A 27,083-nucleotide genomic window follows, 5' to 3' on the forward strand; every position below is an offset into this window, starting at 1 on the left:
CTTAGTTAACATCTGTTTTGAAATTTTAAACAGAACTTTAAAGTTAACTGCCTCGAAGTAAATGTGTTGGGCACAATGAATTTAGAATTACCTTCTTTGGAGCAGGGCATAGACTTGAGTGGCATACAGCGATGATTAAAATGCAAGGAGACATGGGTTTAGTCCCTTGCAACACACACACACACACACACACACACACACACACACACACACACACACATGCACGCACACACACATGCACACACACAGTGTTTTTTTCTACCAGAAATGATGATGACAATTTGGAAACATTTTGTACATCAACATTTGAGTTATTAAAAGCAAAGTATAGGGCTGGGAGTTTGGCCTAGTGGTAGAGTGCTTGCTTAGCATGCACAAAGAACCAGGTTCAATTCCTTGGTACCACATATTAAGAAAAAAAAAAAAGAAGAAGCCAGAAGCAGTGCTGTAGTTCAACTGGTAGGACAGTACTCAGGCCTTGAGCCTAAAGCCCAGGACTGGCAAAAGAAAGAAAAGAAAACTATAGTTCTTCTTAGATATTAATTTATTCAAGCTTTCTGTCATATTCAGCTTGTTTCTTTCCTGGAAGAAGTCCAAACTGTTGATGCTTTATTCAATTTTCATTTGCAGAACAAATACTTCAGTGGAATTCTGCTTTGAAAGGAAACATAAACCTCCCCACTTCCCACCTTGTTCAAGTGTATCCTGTATTTTCAAGATGATTACCGGTATCATGAACAAACCTTGAGAAATAAAATTGCAGAGTAGCACATCTTAAATAATCCACTACTGAAAAGAACCACACTTCTAGTGTCCACTTTTTCTAAGTATGAGGCCTACACACCCTTCTCAACCTTAATCTAAACCAAATCTCCATTTGAAATCAATTGGGGATTAAAATATGCCAGAATACAATATATATCCCTAAGGAAGAAATTCGAGTATTGTGTCACCTTTAAACCAACACTCCCCATCCCCCACAAAAACAGAAAAAAACAATGTGCCTATATCTTCAATTTGAAACTTTACAAGTGATTAAGTACATCCTAGATACTCCAGTGGACAAAGAGCCATCCTGTCTACCCTTCCTGCCCTACCTAGCACAAGAGGCTCCCACCTTACCAAAAACGCTTCCTCTAGAGCTTCTAAACAACAAATGGGAAATGACAGCTGAGAACACTGACAAGAAATGGTGTAGGTCTTCAGCTGCACCTGGCATAATACACCATGTCTGAAGACAGATGAGAGTTCTCTTTCATTACATTGTAATTTTTAAAGATTCAGAATGATTTGAAAGGATCAATCAATGGAAGACAGTTACACTCTTAACCTTTTAATGACAACCCTTTAAATGAAGTTCAAGCTACGAATAAAGTTTCAAAAGAGTTCATTCATCAGCCAGTGTCTGGGAGATTTTAACTTTTGCAAAACCTGAACTCATAACAGGGAAGTTATACTTCTGTGGGCTGGGTTGTGAACTTGGAGAAAAGCAGACCCATTTACAGTTGTCTAGTTTATTCCAGCAGTTTCCAATTCTTCAAAGGACTATATTATCAAATCTATGTACTATAAAAGTTCCTATTAACATATCATTGATATTTATACTTCTAAACTGTTTGGCTTTTGCCCCTAACATGTCATTAAAGATTAAAACATACACAAAAACCCAATTAGAGTAGTCCTTTTTCAATGAAGTTAGAACTTAAGAAGAAAGGGTCAGAGAGGTTTGTATGTTTGTTTGTTTTTTGTCAATCCTGAGGCTTGAATTCTGGGACTGGGCTCTATCCTTGGCCTGAGCTCTTCAGCTCAAGGATACTGCCCTACCCCTTGAGCCACTGTGCCACTGGGACAGAGAGGCTTTTAAATGACCTGACAGGCCTTCTAGAACAGACCATATATACCGACATACTTTAAAAAGGCATACCAGGGTGGCCTATTCTAAAATGCTGTGAGAACACTAGAGATATACTAACATGAACTTAGATAACCAGAATCTGAAATATAAAACTAATAACAGCTCCATTGCAGAGATTAAACAACTTTAGCGTATATATGTGTAAACCTTGGTACTGGGGCTGGAACTCAGCGCCTCATATTCTCAGTTTTTTTGTTCACAAGCTGAGCAGTGCCTCCAGTTCTGTCTTTAATTCTGGTGAAATCAAAATAAGTATCTTGGCTTAGCCTCATCAGATTGGCTTCAAATCTCTATCCTCATATCTCATCCTCCCGAACAGCTAGGATTATAAGCCTGAGTAACTAGCACTGAGCCAAATTTGTTACTTTTAAACTGAGGATGTATTAAAAATCCTTCCTAATCCTTGGAGGAAAAAAAATACTGTTTTGCTGATGGAGGAAAATAAAACCTTCAATTTTTTGTGGTTGTACAATATTTTACTCATATCTTAAGTTTATTAACAACTTATCTACCCTTACTATAATATTTCTGTCAACTTTGTAAGTAGAAACATATATAGACTGTACATGCCTGTAATACTAGCGACTCGGAAGGCTGAGTGAGATCTGTTCAAAGTCATCTCCAACTAACTGGAACTGTAGCTCAAAGTGGTAGAGCACTAGCCTTGAACAAAAGGCCCAGTACACTGCCCAGGCCCTGAGTTTAAGCCCCATGATCAACAAAAAGAAAAAAGAAAGGTGGTGGGGGGAGGAAAAGTGGGAGGGAGGGAAGGCAGGCAGGCAGGCATTTTTAGGCTGGCAGCATTGTTCAAGCAGTAGAGTATCTGCCTAGAAAGCTTATGTCCCTGAGTTCAGACCTCAGAACCCCCCCCAAAAAAGTGAGTTTTCAAGCTCTTTGAGCTTAATTATCCAAAGTGCCTACTTCTTATCTTGAAACAATTACCAAGGTAAAAATTAAATGTCACTGGGCAAAACCAGAATGGTCTGGAGAATGATCAACTTGCCAGTATAGTTAACACACTCACAAAATCATAGCATTACTACATAGAGGAAAAAGATTTTTGAACAAAATTAAGTACTACAAAAAAGACTGAAATAAACTGAAATTAAGTTATGAAATAGGAGAGAGGGAATTTCAACTAAGCTTTGATATAATTTTCAGAAAACACTAAATAAAACATAATAAAGAGCATGAGAGATTCTTAGTCAAAACAAATAAGCAAAGATTATAAAAATAACTAATAAAGGATAAACTGTCAATGTCACAAATGACAAAGATTTAATAACTATTTAGCAATCATCCTTGGAGTTTTGATAGATATTAAACTGAGATGTATCAGTGTTGGTGAAATCAGGCTGCTGACCAGCAGTGCTGTCTGTAGATCTGCACTGTATTTTGCTAAAATGTTTACTTCACTTCCTATCAATGCCCGAGGCAGAGTAAAGAAAAACATTCTCAGATTACTAAGTGATAATATCCTAATGGGAAAAGCTCTTCAAACTGACTGTTATATTGCATACAATAGGCTGAAAAATATTATCAATTAAAACACTCACTAAGGATGTATAAATGAATGGATCTCAATGGGGGGAAAATCCATATGATTAGGAGATACAGAATCAAGTGGGGTAATATTAAGGGACTCCTGTGCTGAGCCTAAGCTGAGTCCCTTAAGTAAAAAGTAAATATCACTGGTCATGTCCCAAAGGAGAACAAAGAACAAGCATTAATTTACCAGCCCTTTACTTTCTACAAATGACGTAAGGCTCCATCTAAGTCTACTGAAAACATAACTAAAGAGCATAATGACCCTGACAAACACAAATCAGTTCAAGAGGGAGAAGAAACCAGCATACTGAGAGATCAAGCTAGAGCTCTGGCTTCCAAATATGGGGAATATCCTTTTTATAGACAGTTGATAACTGTAACAAACATGCTGAGAAAAGATGTCAGGCAGAAAGAATTATAAAATCTCAACGCAACCAAAATCAAAAGAATGTTATGGAATTACAGTCCTCTATAATGGATAACTGTATAATCTATATTTAAAATCACTATACTACACTTACAAAGGTCCAGTTAAGATTTACAATTTACTTCTAAGTTACAAAACTAGAAATATCATGGGTTGTTATCAAGTAAAAACACAAAATTTATGTCATTGATACTTCAAAGTGTGTCAGATTCAGGCATGAGACAACAGCTTTGAGGTTCCTATGGTGTGAATTTATCTGTTAGCTAAATAACTCTGGAGAAATACTTGATATTAGCTGGGCATGGGTGGCTTATCCCTGTAATTATAGCTAAACTTGAGAGGCAAAGATCTGAGGCTCACATTTGAAAGTCTGAGAGTCTTATTTCCAACTAACCACTCAAAAAGAACTAGAAGTAGAGTCGTGGCTAGTTTTGAGCAAAAAAGCTCAGGGACAGAAACACCCAGGCACAGAGTTCAAGCCCCAGGAGTGGCACCAAAAGAAGAGGGGGAGGGGGAGTCAGAGAAGGGGAGAGGGGGAAAAGAAGGAAGTGGGGAGAGGGAGAGAGGAAAAAGAAAAATAAGAAAAAAGAAAGGAAATTGTCAATATTAGAGCCATAACAAAACACTAACAGGATGTTCCCTGAAGCCATAATTACCTTAATTATGTACAAATTATAAAAGAAACATCCACATAAACAAAAACGTAATTGTAAATCTCACATAGAAATTGCTTATACACACAAGCTGGGAAAAAAATGGTGTACTGAACGTCATTTACATGAAGCCAATTTCCATCCTCACAAATCAGAGGCTTTAGTTAACACCAGATTTTTTTGTAATTGACCCCTCTATACACTTGTAATAAACTCTAGAAAATCTGTTCTCTAGAAAGGATAGGGGAATAGGATTACAGTATTGTTGAACATACCAGCCCATTTACCTATGAGTTCAAACACAACAGGTTTAATAATACATTTCACTTAGGGGAGGAACACAAAGGTGCAATGCCCATGTGTCTACACTCATGTAAAAGAGTACTTATCTAAATCAACTCCAGGAAATGGAAACAAGAGGGTTGGTTTTGTTTTTGTTTTTGTTTTTGTTTTTTTTGGGGGGGGTTGGTTTTTTTTTTTTGCTTCGTTGTTGTTTTTGTTTTGTTTTCTTTTTGTCTTGCTTGTTCATTTGTCTGTCTTTGGAAAGGCAAAGGGAGGCACAGAATACAGAGCCAAAGGGTGAAGAAATGCAGCAGTGCTTCTCACTAGACTCTACATTGAAAACTTGTGGATGGGGACAACGAGGAAAAACTGGGTAAGAAACAGGGAAGGGGTGGGCAATGTCTAAAAAGAAATATAATCTTTTCCTGATTTGTGTAACTGTTACCCCTCTGTACATCTCCTTTTTAATAACAAATAAAAAATCTTTCAGTCTGGTATAAAAATAATTGTATCATGAATAACCTCAAACACTTTGGAAATAGGTAAGGAAATCATTAACAAGAACATAACTTATTTCAATACACAAAAAAATGTAAATAGAATAAAATAGAATAATTCAGAAACAAGCTCACCTATTCCCAATTATACATGTAGATTTAGGCTTAGCTGGATGACAACCAATCCCTCAAAATGCAACCGTGACAATTAAAGGCTAGGGAAGGACCTCCACGTTCTCAAATGGAGATGAGGGAGGCAGTACAGACTATATGGTCACTCAGAAAATTGTTATTAGTCTAAGTCATAGTACAAATCAGCCCCCAATAATAGGCCTACAAAATTGGACTACACAGACACACACACACACAGACACACGTGGGGGGAAAGGGAAATTCACAGTCCACCTGATTTCCATATGTCAATTTAAATTCCCTGGAACCATAAGCCAATCCCAAATATTCAGCAAACATTCCACTTATTAACAGTGTGCATGTATGCCATACACACTCCACGTGACCATCGACCCTTAATTATGCTTTTAAAAAAGCTTCTAGCATGAAAACCATACCTTTCCCATTCTTTCAAAATCCAAACAACTAGACAATAAATGACTCAATACAGCTTAAATAAATGGGCTATGGCTTCATCTATCCCATTATAAAAATTATAAAGTCTTTAAAATGAAGTGTTTCAAAAACATTCAAAGACAGTGTATCCTATAGCCTTCCCTTCCTTCTCTATGGTGCATGTCATGTTAAGGGGTGTGGCCTGCATACATGGCGCATGTCATGCATCACATTCATGGGAAGTGCTTGGTCTCAAAGATTTGGAAGGGGTAATAAACTTTACTTAGTACAAATTGAAACTAAAATCATGGACATTCTGAACTGCAGTCTTAAGGAAATCTTAGTAGATATTAAGTAGTAACTAATTCTTCAAGTATTTTAACAAAATTACTGTAAAACAATACTCGTACAGATTCATTCCTTGAGTTCAATACAGAAGACTTCATTTTAGTGTGATTCTGTCCATAGAAGCCCCATGGCACCTTGCACCACAGTCTCTACTCTGAGAGACACATGACTGAAGCACCAAAAACCAGGTGCTGACAGAAATGCCCTACACACTGCTTTGTCATATTTTAGACTGCTTTCTTTTTATAATTTCTCATTCTCCCCCACCCCCAGCTTCTTTTTTTCTGGTTCTAGGGATTGAGCTCAGCCTTCGTGAGGCCTCTGAACCTCTTTGTGCTCAAGGCTAGTGCTCTACCACTTGAGTTACATATAGTACAACTTTCAGTTTTTGAGTGGTTAATTGGAGATAAAGAGTCTCATGGGGACTTTTCTGCCCGGGGGTTGGCTTGGAGCTGTGATCCTCAGTTCTCAGCCTCCTGAGTAGCTAGGATTATAGGCCTAAGCCTTCTGCACCTGACCTCATTATTTCTTCATGCAAATATAAATTCCTGGGAATACTACAAATTACTATATCAGATATGTTATTTCATTTATATTCTTTGCAAAAGAATTCCTGTACTCAATCCTTGCATTGACGACTTTGTTTCGTAACTCTATGAAAGGCAACAAGCTAAAGAAAGCTGACAACAACAGTATCTTCCTGCACACAAAGCCAACCAGCCACATAAAACCTTCCACTGCTGTCTGCTCCACAACAAAGACTGCATATTACCTCTCCAGAATGAATAGATAATAAATGTGAAGTATAGAAACATCTCCCTTGTTGTAACATGAAATAAACAAAAAAGGTAAGTTTTTTTTTAAAAACATCTTTAACTCATTTCATTTCCAAATCAGCACATTAATGTCTTACTGGTAAGCTTGATGGCCTTTCTTGTTGTATGAGATTCAAGTCTTCATGGTTGGGTTTTCCAGGAGCCAGAGGAGGTTGAGATCTAGTTCCATAACCTTCCTGAGACATATCCTAAACAAACACAAATAAAAATTCTTCATAAATACTTGGGAGTTTCAAGCTGCTTTGGTAACCAACATGAAATAAAATCTTGTCACAAAGTATCAAGTAATGCTATATAGCTAACTTACATATACATAGCTATTATTTCTTTAACACTTCATCAAAGCCAAAACAAAACAATAAATCAATGGAAGAAATACTATTTAATTCTTACTCTTGCAAGCCATCTTTAACATTATCTCAAATTTTTAAAAACTTGGAAAAAAAAAAGTTTGTCAGCCACATCTTAATATGTTCCTCCAACAGTGCACATTATTAAGTTCACAGTATCCTACGGTTTCTAGAAAGCTAATAAACATTCACGTGCAGAAGTCCACATTCCCATGAAGCATGGTTTTCAGAAAAGCCTAACAAGGAATAAAACAGTAGGGGAACAAAACACACCTCCACCACCTGCCTGTCAATGAGAAACATGCTTTTACACAGTTTTCATGCTTTCCCAATGCGTGGTCTCAGCACTGTGTTGAAATGGGATTATACAATTCAAATACCACATGGTATCATATAGACCATACTTACACTAGAGCTCCTTAAACTTCTGTACTCTGCTACTAAACGCCCGACCATCATTTACAGTCAAAGGCCAGAATGTTAAGGACTTACTATAGCATGTCTCAATTGGCACTGAAAGCTGAAGAACCAGATTGTAATTGGGGAGGAAGAAAAAAAGAATGGAAAATACTGCCCCTTAAAATAAAATTCTCTCCTCTTTTCTGCCAGTTCAAATGGGTGTTGGCATAAAAGAACATCATATTCAAATTCTACCTCTCCTATATACCCCCTAAATATTACTTAGAAATGTAACATTTACTAGAAAAGCCACATACAAAGCTTTTGCGGCCTCGCCCTTTTCTTCTTAAGCCAAAAGCTGGTACTACAAAGCCTACAAGCTGCACAACCAGATTTAACTAGCCAACACTAGCCCAGTACTGGTGCTAACTGCTTTTAAAGAGGCTCCAAAAATGAAGGCACATGCCAATAATGCAGCATTTTCACTAAAGGCCTTTATTCCTTTTAAAGAGGAAATCCACCATAAACAACTACCCCTGAAGATCTAACTTCTAATAGTACTGTATTTTCATAAAAAGAATTCAACAGCAGTTGTCCTGGCTTTCCTTTGGTAACCTCAGTCTGGGAGGTGGAAGTAAACACAGGAGATGCAGAGACACTTGAAGGGGTAGCTCTTCATTCAGTCTGGTTGCCAGAAGAGGGTAACAATTAGTAGGGGACAAAAGCAAGGTCAAAATGATTACCACCCTCCCCATCCTCTCCTACAAGCCACAGAGACCTCCTGCTGAGTGCTCTGTGGTTCCCAGAGGCTAATGGCCAGGTTTTCAGATTCAATGGTGGCACAAGGCCCCCTTTCACTGGCCTTCACCTGTTACAGAGACAACACAAAGGCACAGGCCTGCCCGGCAATGGACAGCCAAGCGAGCAGGCCCTGCCTGTGCATCAGGCTTTCCCTCAGAGCCTAGACCATTTCTTTAGTAAGCTTCCGTTAGGAAACAGCTAAGACTCATATAACCTGTTATATTGTTGCTCTTTTCTCTTTATAGATAAATGATGTGCTTTTTAAAGAAGCTGAGAAATACATTACATCTATAGCACACACACATTCCAATTTATAAATTACTCCCTCTAAAATGGGTAACACTGACCTAATCAGCTGATTACTATCAGAAAAACTTATCATGACTTTACATTCCATTTTCAAGGCTTTAAAAGTTCAATATCAGTAGATCCTACCAAAACCTAACATGCTATTCTAACCACAGGAAGCTCTCAATTACTAAATATAGTTGGAAATAAAACCAAACTAAAATTTTGTGACAATCACTTAAAAAGGAAACTTGTTCTACCTTAGTTGCTGATGTCTATGGAATGATTATCTGAGTGCATATAGAATAGATCCTAACTGCTCATTTCTTTTTCTTTTTTCTTTTTTTTGATGGGGGAGAGGAGGGAGGTCTGTCATGGGGCTTGAATTCTGAGCCTGGGCGCTATCCCTGAGCTCTTAGCTCAAGGCTACCGCCCTACTCCCTGAGCCACAGCACCACTTCCAGTCTTCTAGTGGCTAAGTGTGAGATAAGACTCTCACAGTCTTTAGTGCCGGGGCTGGCTTTGGACTGTGATCCTCGTACCTTATCCTCCTGAGTAGCTAGGATTACAGGTGTGAGCCATGGCGCCTGGCTCCCCAACTGCTAATTTCTGACAACCATCACAGACACAAAATATACAGAGGGACTACAAAGTTTACGTTTGGCTATTTTAATAAATATGTAAAAGTTATAATCCATGAGAGTTTTGAGCATTTTTACTTTTAAAGCTATAATTACATTTAGGCATGTACTTATTTTAACCTCAATAAGAAATAACTATGTTAATAATACATCAATATTAGAAAAAATGTTCAGCATTGTATTTAAAATTATGAATGACGAAGGCAAGGAAGTGGCTTATGGGTAGAGTGCTTGCCTGGCATGCATGGGGCCCTGAGTTCAATCCCTTGGTATCACAACATAAACACACACACACACCCACACACTCACACCAATTATTTTACAAATCATGAATGATGCATTTACAAATGTAGCTGACGATGGGTACTATGGATGCCTTGTTTTGTAGGTCCTTTACCACAGGATAGTAAGAAGCAGGACCAGAAGGAGCACACTGGGGTCTCATTTCTATTACAAGGACAAAATGAAAGCTACCACAAGAGTCTGGGGAAAGGCCCAGGGCATAAGCTTTAGGTCTATTTTACTATGAAATGAGTTAAATGTTAATCACAATGGGGGCCTTGGCAGGAAATATAATCTCAATGGATAAATTACCAAATACCATTCACAGGAAATTACAGAACTAAGAGAGCACTTGCCTTCATGCAGCATGTCCTGGGTTCAACCCCAAATACGAAGGAAGGAAGGAAGGAAGGAAGGAAGGAAGGAAGGAAGGAAGGAAGGAAGGAAGGAAGGAAGGAAGGAAGGAAGGAAGGAAGGAAGGAGGCTAAATCTACCAGGCTGACTCTTAGCTTCACTGCTTAAAAGCCTGATTTCCTGTATTTAGTTTCTTTGAATTCAAAAGAGAAATTATTTTCTAGGGTTTGTAAAAAGCACTCAAGAAAAACGACAGGCCTATACAAGCTACACAGGGACAATTCTACTGATAAGTTTCAGTAATATTAACAGCCAGTTCCTCACTGCGAAATGCCTGGCTTAACAGAAATGTACCATGGCATGTTTCTGCAATCTGAGGGTAGCAGAGCTGTCCAAGCCTGCAGAGAACAGGAAGCCTGCTGGGAGCAACCTAGGGGAGCTTTCTCATCTGAGGTTACCAAATCAGAGCCCTGGATCCAAGACACTGGCACTCAGGCCTTAGCAAATAAGTTGATTTTTTTTCCCCATTGTTTCCCTCAAGAACCTCTCCCTAAATCACCAGTTGGCCCCAAATTTAAAAAAAAAAAAAAATGCCTACAATCACATTCCCTAAAATACTAGCAAGAGACATGAAGATTCTCAGATGATAAAGATTAAAGTAATATTATGTGCTATGTGCTGAAGCCTTGTTTTGGACCATACTAGAGCTTGAACTCAAGGTCTCATGCTCTGGCTAGGATTTTTCTGCTCAAAGCTGAAGCCCTATCTTGAGCAAGGCCTCCACTTCCAGGGTGTTGCTGTTAATTTGAGATAAGACTTTGGAGAATCTATCTGGGCAGGCTCTAAATGGTGATCTTCAGATCTCAGCTTCCTAAGTAGCTATGATTAGAGGTGTGAGCCACTATCACTTAGCTAATTATCAAATGAGTCCTAAAGATTTATGAAAGCCAGAGAAGGCATTGTAAACATTCAGCTCTTGTGCTCTTTGTAGGAAAAAGTAGTTCACAAAAAAACACTAAAAATGTAGAAATCTATACAGCATCCATGACTCATTACCAAAAAATTTCTTCATATATAAAACCAAGATAGAGGGCTGGGAGTTTGGCCTAGTGGTTAAAGTGCTTGCCTAGCATGCATGAAGACCCGGGTTCGATTCCTCGGTACCACATACATAGAAAAAAGCCAGAAGTGGTGCTGAGGCTCAAGAGCTACAGCTCTAGCTTTGAGAAAGTCCAAGGACAGTGCTCAGGCCCTGAGCTCAAGCCCAGGACTGGCAAAAAAAAAAAAAAAAACAAGATAGAGAAGGACCTGTCTCCTCAGACAGAAAAACTACCTCCTAAGGAGCACGCTGTGTTCAGTACTATCAATTATTCTTATTTCAAAACACTTAAACGGTTCATTCATTCAAGCACTAGCACTTCATCTAGTGTTCAGAATGCTGGTGCTGTAATGACAATAGCAGCTCAAAGTCCACAACTTATATGATTTTCCAGGTGTTTTTCCACATTTTATTCGCTCAAGAAACTTCTGCTCTTCACACCAAACCCAAAAATACATTAAGTATATGGTCCCTCACTATCTGTGGAATACAGGTTCTGATATCCACCCCTGTGAAGACACCAAACTCTGTGGATGCTTGGACTCCTTACATAAAATGACATACTATTTGTTATTGATTCAATGTTTGTGCTCCCATAGACTTTCAATTGCCTATATTGGATTCACCACACTTAATACAATGCTATGTAAATAACTGTGACAATGTACAATTTAAGTAAGCATGACAAGAAAAGAGGTCTGTTCATGTTCAGAAAAGATAAATTTGATTATTTTTATCAGAGGTTCACTGAATCCAGGTACCTTCCATGGACTGTTCATTTACTATCACATATTGCTTCACTGATGAAGAAACTGGAGCGTGATAACATGAAGGCTGCTTAGTTGAGAAGTGGTGGAGGTTTATGGGAACCATTTCTCCTTTGCCTATGCTAATGACTTTCTTACTGCACACCTCACCAAACAAGGCCTAATTTCTAGACCTGAATCAATAATATCTGACAGAATCCCAGTTTGAAGTTTTGTAGTCCAGGAATGTACACCTGCCCAGGCAGAAAGGTCTGTGAGACTCATCTCCAACTAACTGGCAAACAGATGGAAGTAGAGCTGTAGATGAGTGAAACAGTTAAAGGACAGGGCATATGCCCCAAGTTCAAACCCAGTACCAGCACAAATAGAGGTGTGGTTCAAAAGTAAAACCAAGAAGCCCCAGGGTTCAAGCCCCAGTATTAACATGGGTGTACATGTATGCACACACGTTTTTAATTAAAATAATTTATAAAGAATGTTAAAGTATATTTTCACTTTTCACATTTTAACACTAAAATGAGCATTATAAAGACAAATGGAACAGTCTTTCGTCAGAATGTAAATAGCAAAAGAAGAGAAACCATAAATGACCTTTGATAATAATACTTGTTTACCCCTTCCTTTTCTTTTTCTTTCTTTCTCTCCTCCTCCTTCTTCTTCTTTTCAGTTGTGGGGCTTAAACTTAGGATTTGGGTGTTATCCCTGAGTAATCTGAGCCACAGCACCACTTCCAGTTTTCTAGTGGTTCACTGGAGATGAGAGTCTCGAGGACTTACCTACCTGGTTTTGAACTGCAATCCTCAGATCTTGGCCTCCTGAGCAGCTAGGGTTAAAGATATGAGCTACCAGGCCCAGTACTTGCTTATCCCTTTCTTTTTTCAACCCTGGTGCTGGGTACTCGTGAAGGCTGAGTATTAGAGAAGCAAGCAGCCAGGCTATTGGTCAGGGAGCTGGAGAGTGTTGTGTAGGAGCCATTCTCAGGTAGAGGCTGATTCAGTACAGCACCTCCATTTGGGTGGCAAAGCTTCCTACTCCAGGCAGGGAGCTGGAGAAGCCAGAACTAAGAGCCAGAGAAAAAGACCATGTGCCAAACTGCCTGCATATTATTTCCTAAATCCTTTTCTGTCAGTAGAGCCAGTGATGAAAATGTAGACAGAAAGACAGACACAGGATTCTAACTTGCCTACCCTTAGTATGTACTCTGAACATAGGATTGGATGTGAAGTTTGGCTCATCTTGCAAATAACCCTGCTCTCAAGGTCTTCCTTGAGAGCCTTTAACAAAACACATTTTAAAACCTAGCATTTCCTTTGCTTCCCCAAGGCAGTTGGTCATGACCTGCTGCTGTGCTCACCTCCCATCTCTTTAAGATGTACTAAGTACAGAGGCGTCTGGGTGGCTGTCCTAAGAAGAGGCTCTTTTCTACCACCTTTCTAAAATAAATTAAGCATTGAAAATATTGTGATCACTGTGTAACCCTCCCTTTCTGGCTGGGTTTCATCTTTATTCTGGTACTAGGGGAAAATACTTTAAAAACCTCAAACAGAAAAATAAATAGCACTATCAGTTCTACCTTGAAACATAAATGACCACTGAAAAGTTTTTCATTACAAGTCACAAATGCCTTTAATTCTGGGAAAGATGTATGTAAAAGCCAAGGGTTTCCACTTCCTTTTCTTGCTGCTTTAAAGCAAACAGCAAAGGCTCCAGCAGACACGCTTGCATGGAATGACAGAACCACTCTGAAGCAATTAAGGAAAAAGCCCATGCCAAATGACATTCAAACATCCTTCCTCCAAAAGCTGTTTTTCTGCATTCTTCAGGAGGGGGGCGGGGGCGCTGCATCCCCGAATAACCACCACCAAAACACACACTAAGGTTAGTGCAGCACAGATAGCTCTGACTTCTCCCAGAGGGCACATCCGAAGGCAAAGAAAGAAAGAGGACCTTGACAGAGGCCTCCTACCACTGTGCTCCACTGCTGGCTCTAGCACCAGCCTTACAACCTGGGAGGAAGGGGAAAAAGTCACCCAGGGGGCAATCAGAAACCACCAGTCCAGGAGTTGTCCTAGCTTCCCTTTGGGGTAAAACAGAAAGTTTTCTTCTCAGAGGCTCACCGCTGTAAAATTTAAAGTAAATTTTCCAGCAACAGTTCAAAGCCCAAGATAAGTGCCAACAGGGTAAGCAAAATGAGAGGAGATTCAAAATTCACTGCCCTGAAAACAAAACAAAACAAAAAGTCTACCAACCTGCAGTCCACCAGTTTTCAGTATTATTAATATAGTCATATCTTAATATCTAAAGGCTAAGTAATGACTACACACTGCAAATATTCTTGCCTTTGCTTATAATAAAACCTTAACACAATGAAAAGAGCATTTTGTGACTTAACATGAGGTTTTTTTTTTTTTAATAAGGTCAGTTCTCAAAAGCTTCAGGAGTGATTTAAAGTTAACCTATCACATAAATAAGAAGAAATATAATTACAATGAAGTGTTTGTGCACAGTGAGCCACAGCTGCTGTGCTCAGAGTGTCTTCGAGCTCTCTGGTGGCTTCCATACCATGCTTCTACAACTTTTAAGACAGAAATAGATTCCACTGACTTTTTGAGTATAATTAAGTATTTTTTCCAAGTTCAACTCAAAAGATTCTCTGTGTTAAGATGGATATCCTATATGAAATATTTTTTAACTTTGCTCTTGTATTTAAATGCTAGAATTATTTTCCAAATGAGTGTCTATTTGCCAGTTCAGTTCGCTAAAACTCCATGTGAAAACCACTGACCCCCAGGACATGCCTTCCCACTTAATGCAGGCTACCATATCTGCACTTCTGCTGGAAAGTGGAACTTCTGCCAAGTGACTCACTGTTAGAAGTCAATTGCAAAGCTGGTGCTGCTTCTTTTTGCTTCCTTAAATAAAAACTGAGTAAAAATATTTTATTTTTTAATCATTGAGAGAAACCACCTAATGACCTTATAGTCTGAAAGGTCAGAAGGGAGCATTCTATTTCACCAACAAAGAAATGGTTCTTGACCAAGCTTATGTCCTCTCTCACCAGGAGATTCACACATATTCTCAAGACTGCCTTAAAGGCACACCACCAACATTGGATCCCTAACACACCAGCTGCTAGGAGCTCATGAGGCCCAGAGAAGGTCTGACTAATCCCTGGACTTACAGCATGACACATTCCCAAATAATGACATAGTCACAGAATGGCTTGCTATGCTCTTACTAACAGTTATACTCATGTAGTAAGTTTTTTGTTTTTGTTTTTCCTTCCCAACAGACCTGAGGTTAAACAAATTACAAGAAACTTTTGTGAGAAAGATGAACTGTTCCGCACTCTCCAGCTCCTGACTCACCACTGTTAATTCTAGGCCAACTCAGCTAGGACGGTGTGCCTGAACCACGGCTTTTAAAGACAAGGAAAAATACCTGTGGAACTAGACGTGGTGATTCACCCAAGTTAGAATTATCCTCACCAGCCACAAGATGAACACTCTGGAGAAGGTGTGTTGACTTAATCAGAGGTTCAGAACTGAAGTGAGAGACCCAGTTCTGAGAATCTCTACAGAGAACAGCTCATTGTGAGGGTTCCAGGTGAGAACCCACTGCACTGCACTGCACTGGTGACACAGCCCTTCTGACACTGTTAAGTGGGTTGCTTGCTTCTTGTGTTGAGTCAGGAGAAGAGGCTGAGGACATGACTGCAGAAGCCAAAGTCAACTATCTGCATTAACTGATATGCCAGTCACTTACAAATTTCCTTTGTTTTTATTGCAACTAGAGAAGAATGTATTTACAACATCTAATATTTCCTTCAAAAATTTCTGACAGCTTGAAAAAGTATAGCTGTAAAAAAGCCAAGATTGAAATTCCCTTCCTGCTTCATAGGAAGACATTCAAAAAATCAAATTCATCTTGATACACTGTCTCCAAATAAGCTATAACTTATGGTTACTTGGTACCGCTCTTGTCTAAGAACAGAAAAGTTTCCCTGGCCAGGAAAGCAGCAAGGCAATTAGAAGCCATGGAGAAATATGGAGGGTTAGGGGAGGTTGCTGACTGCCCAGGTCAGAAGGCAGAGCTGTATCAGCAGAAGCCCTCGTCACAGCTGACAGACTGACAGGACGACTGCCCCAAGCACTCACAAGTGGCTCTGTCACAAAATCATGGATGAAAAGACCCGAAAGTAATGTGTGCTGCAGGGAACAGCAGAGTCCTATCCCGCATCTTCGAAGAGGATCAGAACAGGAAATGGAGGCGGAAGAAAACATAGAGGTGTAAAGACAGAATTGATGACAGTTTCCTAAGAGAGAACCAGGAACCAGCATGGCCTCAAAATGATTAAATGGAAAGCAATTGGAAACTAAAAACAAAAACAATGCAAAACTTAAAGCTGTCAAGCAGTTTATCCCACCACACACACACTAATATAGATATAGATATATATATATATGTATGTATACATACACACACACACACACACACACACACACACACGCCAGTTCTGGGGCTTTCTCAAGGCTAGATCACCTGAGCCACAGCACCACTACCAGCCTTTTCTGTGTATGTGGTATCAGGGAATCAAACCCCAGTCTTTGTGCATGCTAGGCAAGCACTCTACCACTAGACCAATGACCTGGCTCAGCTTTAGGTACATTTTAAAAGATGGAAATGTCAGTCTTCTGAATAACTAAATAGTAGACATGGTATACAGAGTAGACCATGGTATCCATAGTAAACACTATTATTGTACCAGCTATCGGTCTCTGCTGGGGAGAATACACTAGGCCATCTTTTCACTTGGCTTCCATTTCCGTCCCTAAAGTGATAGCAGAGAAGAGAACTAAATGGTAATGAAAAAGCTAAAAAGAAATTGTGGTATTGCCAGGCACCAACAGCTCACACCTGAAATCCTAGATATTTAGGAGACTGAGGTCTATCTGATCTTAGTTCAAAGCCAGGCTCTTATCTCCAATTACACACACACACACACACACACACACACACACACACACACACACACACACACACAAAATGGAAGTGGAGCTGTGTCTCGAGTGGTACAATGCCAGTCTTGAGCCCAAAACAGTAGCCAGGACCTACTGGTCCTGAGTTCAAGCCCCAGGATTGGCTAGTAGGCATGTGTGATATTTATGGAGCCTCTTGGTCAACAACAACAACAACAAAAAGCATAAAATTACAAATGTCCAGATAAATCCCTCAGTTTCCATGATTAATTCATTCCAAAACCATAACATACAGGTCCACGTGAAATTCAGAATTCTGTGACATCTTTAACATTGTTGGGGCTCAGAAAACTATAATGTATCCTTGTTAAAAATAAAACCTAAGAAAGAGCCATTGGAAAATATATATGTAAAGATATACACAAACACACACAAATGGAACTGATGTTGATATAATTTGCAAACACTTGTGAGAGAAATTTGTAAAATTTTTGACCCAGCCACTGGATCTTCGCTAGCTGGGAAAGCCTGTTGGCTCATCTACACTGCATAAAACAGCCCTTCAACCATCTCAGCAAAGGATCAGGGTGAGTCTGAACTTTAATTGGATTTAGGGGATGCAATAGGTTTGAAACAAAGAGAAAACCCAGGGAAAAATCTCAGTTTCAAACTCTTGGGAAAGACAGAAGATATTTTGGGACAGCAGGAAGTTTGGCCTAGTGGGACAGTGCTTGCCTAGCATGCATGAAGACCCAGGTCAGATTCCTTGGGACCACGTACATAGAAAAAAAGTTGGAAGTGGTGCTGTGGTCACGTGGCAGAGCGCTAGCCTTGAGGAAAAAGCATAAGGACAGTGCTCATGCCCTGAGTTCAAGCCCCAGGACTGGCAAAAAAAAAAAAAGAATTTACAAATAGAGATGATCAAAATGAACTGTGTTCATAAATTGCTCTGCTGAATGGCAACTCTTTTGTGAAACTACTTAAAGATAAAAGTAAAAAAGAACTAGTATAGCTTTATAATGACAAGTACAAGATAAAGAACAATGTGTTACATGTTACAGGAAATGCTATGACTTACAGGTGGAGTAGAATTGCAACAGAAGGGATGAGAGTGTCAACAGTTCTGCTTGTGCTATGCTGGGTTTCATTAGTCTGTTAGATGTATACATTTGCAATACTGAGAAGCCACTGGCCATTTAGAAGCGGGGCAGTCTCCATTATAGAAATGCATTTGGAAGTCACAGGCCTCTATGTATGTAAGTCTGTGAGATCATTAGATCACACAGCGAAGGAGGATGAGAAGAACCCAGACCACAGGGAGATATCTGGAGGTCAGAGAGATAAGGAAAAGCCAGAAATGGAAGCCAGCTGTGGCAGTAAGATCATAACAGAGTCAGCAAAAGGGCCAGAAATCAAATGAGAAAGGAGCTTGGAGGATGATGCTATTCTGTCCCAAATGCTTCTGAGAGGTCAAAGGCAGAAAGAATGACAGATATCTGTTGAGCTGAATGACAGGAAAACAACAATGGCTTTGAAAGGAGCTGTTTCACACTGCCTCATCTCATTCCTATGTGGAATCTAAAAGCCGAGCTCACCATAGCAGTGGAGACTCACAGCAGCTGCCAGGGGCTGACGTAAGGGGAGATGCTAGTAGAAGGATAGCAGGATTCTAGTGAGGAGGAGTAAGTCCAGAACAATGCCTGCAACCCATGGTAGCTGAAGTAATAGTAACATGTTCATTTTGGGATGTCAAGTGTTCTTGCCACAGGAAAAGCTGTGAGGTAATACATATGGTAAGAGGCTAGATTCAGTCATTCCACAAGGTATACGCTTCAAACCCCATGATATGCATAGTAAAAATACATTCAATATATCCATCAATTTAAAGGAAAAAGAACCATACCGTATGGAAAGAGTTCAGTGTTGGCTAGATGGTTGGAATAAAGTCTATAATGGAGTAAATTCAAGAAATGGCAATAAGGGAAAAGTACAAGAAAAAGAAAGATAGGCTGGTTTTAGTCTTAAAAGGGGAAGGGACCTTTGTTTCTACTTTGTTGGTTAAGAGAAATAACAGCATGTATTACCACCAATGAAAATGACAGAAAGAAAAATTGATGACACAGAAAGAAAGGTATGTCTATGTTCCATAGGGAGAGAGGCCCACAGAGGAAAACGGAGTGTGTGTACCTCAGAAATACAGGGGAAAGGAGAGTCTCGGGTTGAGTAATATTGTTCCACCCTTGGTGTAACCAGAAGCTATCACTAGCTGGGAGCGAGCTTTGGGGGCATGAATATAACAGAGTGGGAAATGCAGGGCCATCTGAGGTTAGTTGTGGTTGTGAATTCAGAGTACTGGCAGCCCCCCGCCTCCTGTCAGGTGGGGAGCTGGCATTCCACCTGGTTGAGTAGGTTTACCACGCTGGAGGAAGATTACTTAAGAACATTTACAAAAGATGGGCCGGGAATTTGGCCTAGTGGTTAAAGTGCTTGCCTAGCATGCGCAAAGACCCGGGTTCGATTCCTTGGTACCACATACATACAAAAATGCTGGAAGTGGTGCTGAGGCTCAAGTGGTAGAGCTCTAGCCTTGAGAAAGTCCAAGGACAGTGCTCAGGCCCTGAGCTCAAGCCCAGGACTGGCAAAGAAAAAAAAAAAAAAAAGAACATTTACAAAAGAATGACTATAACTAGGCCCAAAGGGATAAACTGGTTGAATCTGAAAAGCTGACCCACTGTTTTTCATACACTGACGGGTAGTCTGCTTCAGAGTATCTACACCACTACACTCCTGAATCTGCTAATGCAACACATGTTGCAACCCTTGCACAAAATCTAAAATATTATATACATTACATGTTTTGTAGATAAATCCTAAAGTTAAAAAAGAGAGGGGATAAAAGATTTGATAGCCTTTTAATATCCTCACTTTTACTATGAGGTATCTCATTTATAAAAGGTAGGCCACTCCCACATATTGTGGTAACTTGCCCTTTCGGAAAAACAAGTTTGCAAGCATGTTATTTAGAATGCTCTTGTATTTTCCCTGGCTTATGGTCACAATCTCATGGATCTGTGTCTGCCCAGCATTGTGTGCATCTGCCTGCCTCTTTCACATCTGCTCGCAGGCATACCTCAGCACTTTGGAAAACACAGTTCATTCCTACAAATGGCATTGCAGCCCCTCCTAACACCCTTCCATCACATCTAGAGTATTATACGGATTTTTAGAAATTTGCCTATGCTAATCCATTATGTACAAATTTTACATCGTAAAACTAATGAAACCCATAACTGAAACCATTCACTGGTAAGATTTCAAGGAAGCTGGATGCCACTGGCTCACATCTATAATCCTAGCTACTCAGGAGGCTGAGATCTGAGGATCGCGGGTCAAAGCAGCCCAGCACTAAAGTCGGTAAGACTCCTTTCTCCAATTAGCCATAAGAAAACCAGAAGTGGCACTGTGGCTCAAGTGGTAGCACACTAGCCTTGAGCTGAAGACCTCAGGGACAGCGCCCAGGCCCAGAGTTCAAGTCCCACAACCGACCAAAAAAAAAAAAAATCTCAAAGAGTAAAAAATAGATCTCAAAGAGTAGCTGTGAGGAAGATGGAAGAAGAAGAAGAAAGGTAATGACAATCACCAGATACAGATAACAGTGCAAGATTTTTCACCATGAGTAGTAAACACTGACCCAACAGACCATCCACATATTGCTTTTATAGCCACAGTGTGGCCTAGTGGTAGAGTGCTTGCCTAGCATACACAAAGTCCTGGGTTCGCTTACGTGGTACCACACAGAAAAATCCAGAACTGGTGCTGTGGCTCAAGTGGCAGACACTAGACCTGAGAAAGGTGAAAACTGGGAGAAAAAAAATCACTTATACTTTGAAATTTGATAGGGAAGGGGGGAAAACCAAGACGGGTGGGGGGTGTGGGGGGGGGAGGGAAATGGGTACCAAGACATGTGAAAGGGTATCAATGTATGTGAATTAATGCACCTTCTATCTGGCAAATATCATGTAACCCATTTACTAATTACAATAAAAAAAATTTTAAAAAAATCACTTATACATGCATCTGTGTTTTTCTCATTTTGTGTTGTCAGGTTTTAGAGATCCCACACAAATATCCAGCATCTATCTCATGAGTCTTCTGATATCCCCATGCTGCAACGCTTGCTTCATATGCAATATTTTACTATATATTACTTTCTTATAATTATTCTGACTAGTTTGAAATCTTGTGTATTTGTCCAATCAGCTTTCTTTCAAAAAGAGGCATTACAAAAGTTTCACTATAAAATGAGGAAAAAAACCCCAAGCATATAATTTTAGTATTCAGAAGGCCAGATTAGCTACATAATAAGTGCCTCAAAAAAATAAACATGCTTACCAACTATAGATATTGAAAGTTTAAATATACATTGTCTATCTATAAACATTGCATAATCTAAAATGATTATGAACGACATGCATTCCAATGGTATGGAGATGAGACCATCTGGCATGTTTTTGATTGACACCTAAACTATTGAGCAAAATGCTTTTTCTTGTCCTCTCTCAGGTGGATCCTGGACTCCACATGAATGCTGTGACACTGAGGACACAGGAGTGAACACAAGTTAACAATGCAAATGACTAGAAGAGCAACAGAAGCTAACTTGCGCTACATCCTTCCGAGGACCACAAAGATTAGGAAAAAGGAGGAGGAGTCACCACTGCCAGGCAGGAACAAAATATCAGAAAAGTAAGCAACTGAGAAGAGCAATCCTCCTAGATTAAGAGTATGCCTACCTCCTAAAGGGAAAGTCTCTGATCTGACTTTGGTGCACAGAGGTAAAAACGAATAAAAGCCCCAGCTCCTTTGAGCAATCAGGACAACTGCATAACCAGCACCATGATATCTACCACACTTACCAGTCTGCTGAACCTCAAAAGAGAAGTCATTTAAAGTGATCCTAAGGCTACCTCCCCTTGAACCTCTCACTCAATCTTGATTTCACTGTTGTGGGAACCAAGCATTATGTCAAGCTGACATAATAAATCCAGTTGTGATGGTAACAAACCACCACACACATGTGGCCTAAAGTCTGCAGGGTTCCATTCACTGAAGTGACAGGTAGGAAACTTCAAACAGAAAGGAAAGCTGCTCCGCTTCTGGTGTCCCATAGTGTCGGCTAAACACAACCAAGCCATTTGAAGCCCATGACACACATGGAGAGGGTCAGAGATACCCCGCCTCTGAATATGAGCAGCACGAGCAGTGCCTGAAGTGTTGGAGACGTGATGTCAAACTTTTGACTCTCCTGCCCCATCCTCCTGAATACTGGAGTTACAGGTATGTGCCACGACACTTGGCTTTTCTTTTTCTCATTTTATAGTGAAACTTTTGAGGTGCCTCTTTATATTTTGAAAGAAAGCTTACTGGACATGTTTATGTTTAAGCCTATGTATGTAATTAGTGGCGTTCAGGAAATATGTGAATGATTCCAGTCAAATCAAGAAAAAAAAAACTAGACAGAACTTGTGTAGAACAACCAACCAACCTAGCTTTTCCACATGACAAGGCACAAACTGAACAGCGAGGGAGGTGAGGGAACAGTTCCAGATTTTAAAAAGGCTTAAAATCCACATCAATTTATTAACCTAGTTTAAAATCCACTTGAAACAAAGGCATTCTGAGGCCAGCAAGGGATATCAGACCATGGTTAGGTTAACAGAGGAAAAAAATGATATTCACTCTATTAAAGCGTCATGACAGAATTGTGGTTGTAGAGCAGACGCATACCATTACACAACTATTGAGAGGAAAAGGCATGTCTATGATTTAACTTTAAAATAAAATAGGGAAACTGCAAGGCAAAAAGAAGAGACAAACCAAGGACGCAATTATGCAAAGTGTCAATGACATTACAACTTAGGTGATACCATATGTACAGTATATTGTCTGTATATTAAGAACGTTTTGCAATTCACTAAATAAAGCATGAGAAAGCATGGCTCCAGATGCCTGGAGCCCACCAAGTAAAGGCTAGCAGTCCTTCAGAAGTCTTGAAAGGCTCATATCCTTGCCTTCACTTTAATCAAGGTTAACATACTAGCAGCAACAATTCTCTCAAACAAGAAGTTTTTCAGAAAAACAAAATGAGTGAAGGTAGTGAATTATTTTAAAAGATATGATTTAAAAATGAGATCCTAAGAAAATAAAAATTAATTTGCAAAGCTGTCATATCTGCACACCCCAACAATAATGAAAAAAGATAATTTTGAAAGGATACAATTTACATATCAACAAAAAAGAAACTACATTAGAAAAATAATAATAAAAGTTACAATTTCTTTGGAAGCATATAAAAGAAATGTGGAACTACTTTAAGTGGAGAAACGGGAGGAGCCTGAAGCCACTTTTGAGGAGATGATACTGAGCTGGCTTTGAAATGCTCACACATGTAGTCAGAGCCAGCTAGACCAGGTAACCGGTGAAAACTTGTAGGCAGAGAACAAGACTGTACACGATCTTGAATCTCTACTGTGGTTTGAACATGCTTTGTTTAAAGACACAAATTCTCTTCAGAACTCTAGTCGAAGTCATGTGGGAAGAGACTTAGACAAACTTGAGAATATACTTAATATACTTAAGATTCTACATCCCATTTCCCGCAAAGAATGGCAGCCTCTAAAACAAAATGAAACTAAATCATTTACTAAATGCATACATACTCTTAATCATATAAGCTGAAACACACAGCCCAATAAGATAAGAGCATGTAATGAGGCCAATTTAAATTAGAAACTAGTTTGGTATGGAAGCACTCAGAAGGATGAGGAGGAGGATCAAGGGTTGAAGGCCAGACTGTGATATATAACAAGACCCTGTGCCTAAATAAATACTTCTAGAAACTAGCTTATGTATAATTCTCCTTTGTATTTTAGTACACTGCTTCTAAGATGGTTTAAGGGATAACACTGTCAAAAGGCAACAATCTTTTCGAGTATCATTTACCAGGCAAACAAAAATATAAAAGGTCAAGATAAAAATACCACCCAGCGAGATGCCTGTGGGTCCTAGCTGCCAGCCTGGCTACTCGGGAGGCTGAGATCTGAGGATCATGGTTCAAAGTCAGACCAGGCACAAAAGTCGGTGAGACTCTTATCTCCAAGGAACCACCAGAAAACTGGAAGTGGTACTGTGGTTCAAGTGGTAGAGCACTAACCTTGAGCTGAAGAGCTCAGGGAGAGCGCCCAGACCCAGAGTTCAAGACCCAAGAACCCCTACCCCAAAATCATCCATATGCCAACTGCTACCAGTAAAACTATCCTCATCATGGTCAACAAGGCGACAGAGCACTGTCTTGAAAGATTTAGAGCAAAGGAGATGAAATGAATGGCATTTTCTGCTGTCAACAGGCAGTAATACAAGCAGCAACTAAACTACTCATTCACTCCTCCCACTCTTGGATCTCAAAATTACGGAATTCTAGAAAGGGATGGTAGGAGATGGTGGTTAAGACTAGGGTACATCTTTGCATTTGGGAGGGAGGGATTAGTGTGATTCTATATTTTTCTCAAAACCACACCTACTTCCATAATTGTTCAGGAAAAGACAGCCTCAGAATAGAGACCTGGAGGACAACGGAAAGCCTGGGCGGCGAGGGCTGCACTCACCTGCTGTGGCTGGTACCTCGGCTGGGACTGGGGTGGCAAGTACTGTGCCTGCGGGGGGAGGTGCGGGGGCTGTGGCTGCTGGCTGTAATATGGCTGTTGGCCTTGTTGGCAGTAACCACTCACACCTTGTTGTCCATACTGAGGTGGCATCTGTCAAGCAAAGAAAATGAGAAAAATCAAAATGTACAATTACATGAACTCAAATACGGTTTCACCTCGGTAACAAGAAGTCCGTTTTATGATAAGTAACAATATTTTAAATTTTATGTTCATGAGATAAATTGAAACGTTATCAATGGAATCAAAGATAGTTTGATTTTGTTTGAAGAAACAATCATTTAATAAGATAGCAAGTATTCATAATGTCATTAACAAATCTAAAAGAAAAAAGCTCCTAATACAGACATTTAAAAAACTGCCTCTGCTAGAGAGACAGCCAACCAACTGGGAAAAGATATTTACCAATAATACATCCGACAAATGCTTAATATCCAGTATCTACAGGGAACTCAAGAAACTAATCCCTCCAAACCCAACAAACCATTCACTAATTGGGCAAGGGAACTAAAGAGAGACTTATTAAAAGAAGAGGTTAAAATAGCAGAAAAGCATGAGAAAATATTTATCATCCATGGTCATAAGGAAATACAAATAAAAACAACCCTAAGATACCACCTTACCCTACTGCACTGCTGGTAGGATTTTAAACTAGTTCAGCCACTCTGGAAAGCAGTGTGGAGGTTTCTTAAAGAACTGAAAATTGACCTTCCCTACAATCCTGCCATACCACTTCTGGGCATCTACCCCGAACATCATAACCCAAGGTATGATAAGGACACCTGCTCAGCTATGTTCATCTATGTAATATTCACAATAGCCAGGCGATGGAAACAATCCAGATGCCCTATTGCATATGAATGGATACAGAAAATGTGGTATGTATATATATATATATATATATATATATATGACAAGATAAACTAATGGCATTCACATGGAAGTGGATGAATCTAGAGCGAATCATGTTGAGTGAGACAAGACCAAAGGAACAAAAGGCGCATGATCTTCTTAATATGTGGCTATTAAATCCAAACAGTACAAGAGCGAGGACTCAGTATTTGCATACCCAATACTATGGACATGGTACTGGAAATATAAACACAACTACATAGACATAAAAATTGATGACTCTATAGATATAATGTTTTATTACAGAGATTAATATATATCTATGACATATAAAACCTCAGCCAAATTTTAATTATGTTCTAAAACCTAAGTGTCAGTGATTGTACACAGAGATTCCCTTCTTGTATACTTGTTTGTTAAATATGTCATTTGAAATATAATGTAAAAATCAATGTTAATAAATTATTTAATATAAAACAAAAACAAAACAAAACAAAGTATGTTGAACCTAAAAAAAACAAAAAACAAAAAAAACAACTGCCTCTGCTAAGGAAGCCAGAGAGGCAACAATGAAAATAACAATGAATTCCCAGTCTAAGGTGACTCGTTCATATTTCGTAGGAGGCCTGTGGCCTGGGGACAATTACATGGTGCACATCTGTGTACAAGTTTAGACTACCTGAAGTTAGAACATCCCAGTTTCATTTCTAACAGGTATGAACCAGTTACATGAGCTGTTCCATTTACTTTTTTTTTTGCCAGTCCTGGGGCCTGAACTCGGGGCCTGAACATTGCCCTGGGACTCTCTCAGGGCTAGTGTTCTGCCACTTGAGCCACAGCACCATTTCCAGCTTTTGTCTGTGTATGTGGTACCAAGGAATCCAACCTGGGCCTTCATGCATGCTAAGCAAGCACTCTACCACTAGGCCAAACTCTCAGCCCTCCATTTACTATTTTTGTTAAAAAGAAAATTCATTTCTTTAAGCATCAAACAAAACATTTTGGAAACAATACTGCTATAATTTGGATTGTAAATGCCCCTCAAAAGCTGGTATGATGACCACACCCTGGCAGTGAGTTCTTGAAGGAAAGATTTTCATACCTAATAAATGGCAATATTTCCTCTCATTATATGTAATGCATATATATAAATATACATATATTTGTGTGTGTATATACATATATATATAAGTATACTGAATTGTAAATAACAACAACATGGCCTAAGTCAGTCTTCTACCTTAGTGAACCTAAATACAATTTTTTCAGAGGAAAATACCTCCTCATGACTATACCATTGGTAGTATCTCTAGATTTCGTTTAAGTTTTATTTTTCTTCTTTTAATGAAAAATGTTTGACTTTTTTTTTTTTTTTTTTTTGGTCTTGATTCGGAATAAGAGGGAGAGAGAGCTATAGCCTCTCAGGACAGTAAGGAGCCTTCCCATGCTGAGAAGGGAGGCACAGTTGCCTCCCCCG

At 39.5% G+C, this 27,083-nt stretch overlaps 1 protein-coding gene and 1 long non-coding RNA gene across 9 annotated transcripts in view; one reads left to right on the top strand and one right to left on the bottom strand.

The window, feature by feature from the left end:
* The window catches only part of Arid1b (AT-rich interaction domain 1B), a 323,358-nt gene that overhangs the window by 198,260 nt on the left and 98,015 nt on the right, over positions 1–27,083 (bottom strand). For 7 of the 8 annotated variants that reach the window (XM_090337918.1, XM_090337916.1, XM_090337917.1 and 4 more), the window contains 2 exons: positions 24,698–24,847; positions 7,151–7,261 (listed from right to left, as the gene is read on the bottom strand). In XM_090337918.1, coding sequence (XP_090194044.1) covers positions 7,151–7,261; positions 24,698–24,847 — 261 coding nt within the window. Of the gene's footprint in view, positions 1–7,150; positions 7,262–15,495; positions 15,586–24,697; positions 24,848–27,083 lie in introns of those variants that run through there. The other variant, XM_090337922.1, reaches the window with a different exon arrangement.
* Positions 22,129–27,083, top strand: part of LOC150059499 (uncharacterized) — a 55,661-nt gene continuing 50,706 nt past the window's right edge. Inside the window, exon 1 of the long non-coding RNA XR_016536455.1 lies at positions 22,129–22,370. This is a non-coding gene — a long non-coding RNA (uncharacterized LOC150059499). The remainder of the gene's footprint in view (positions 22,371–27,083) is intronic.

The sequence above is a fragment of the Megascapheus bottae genome, chromosome 8 (assembly GCF_031878675.1).
Source record: "Megascapheus bottae isolate mThoBot1 chromosome 8, mThoBot2.hap1, whole genome shotgun sequence".
Taxonomy (NCBI): Eukaryota; Metazoa; Chordata; class Mammalia; order Rodentia; family Geomyidae; genus Megascapheus; species Megascapheus bottae.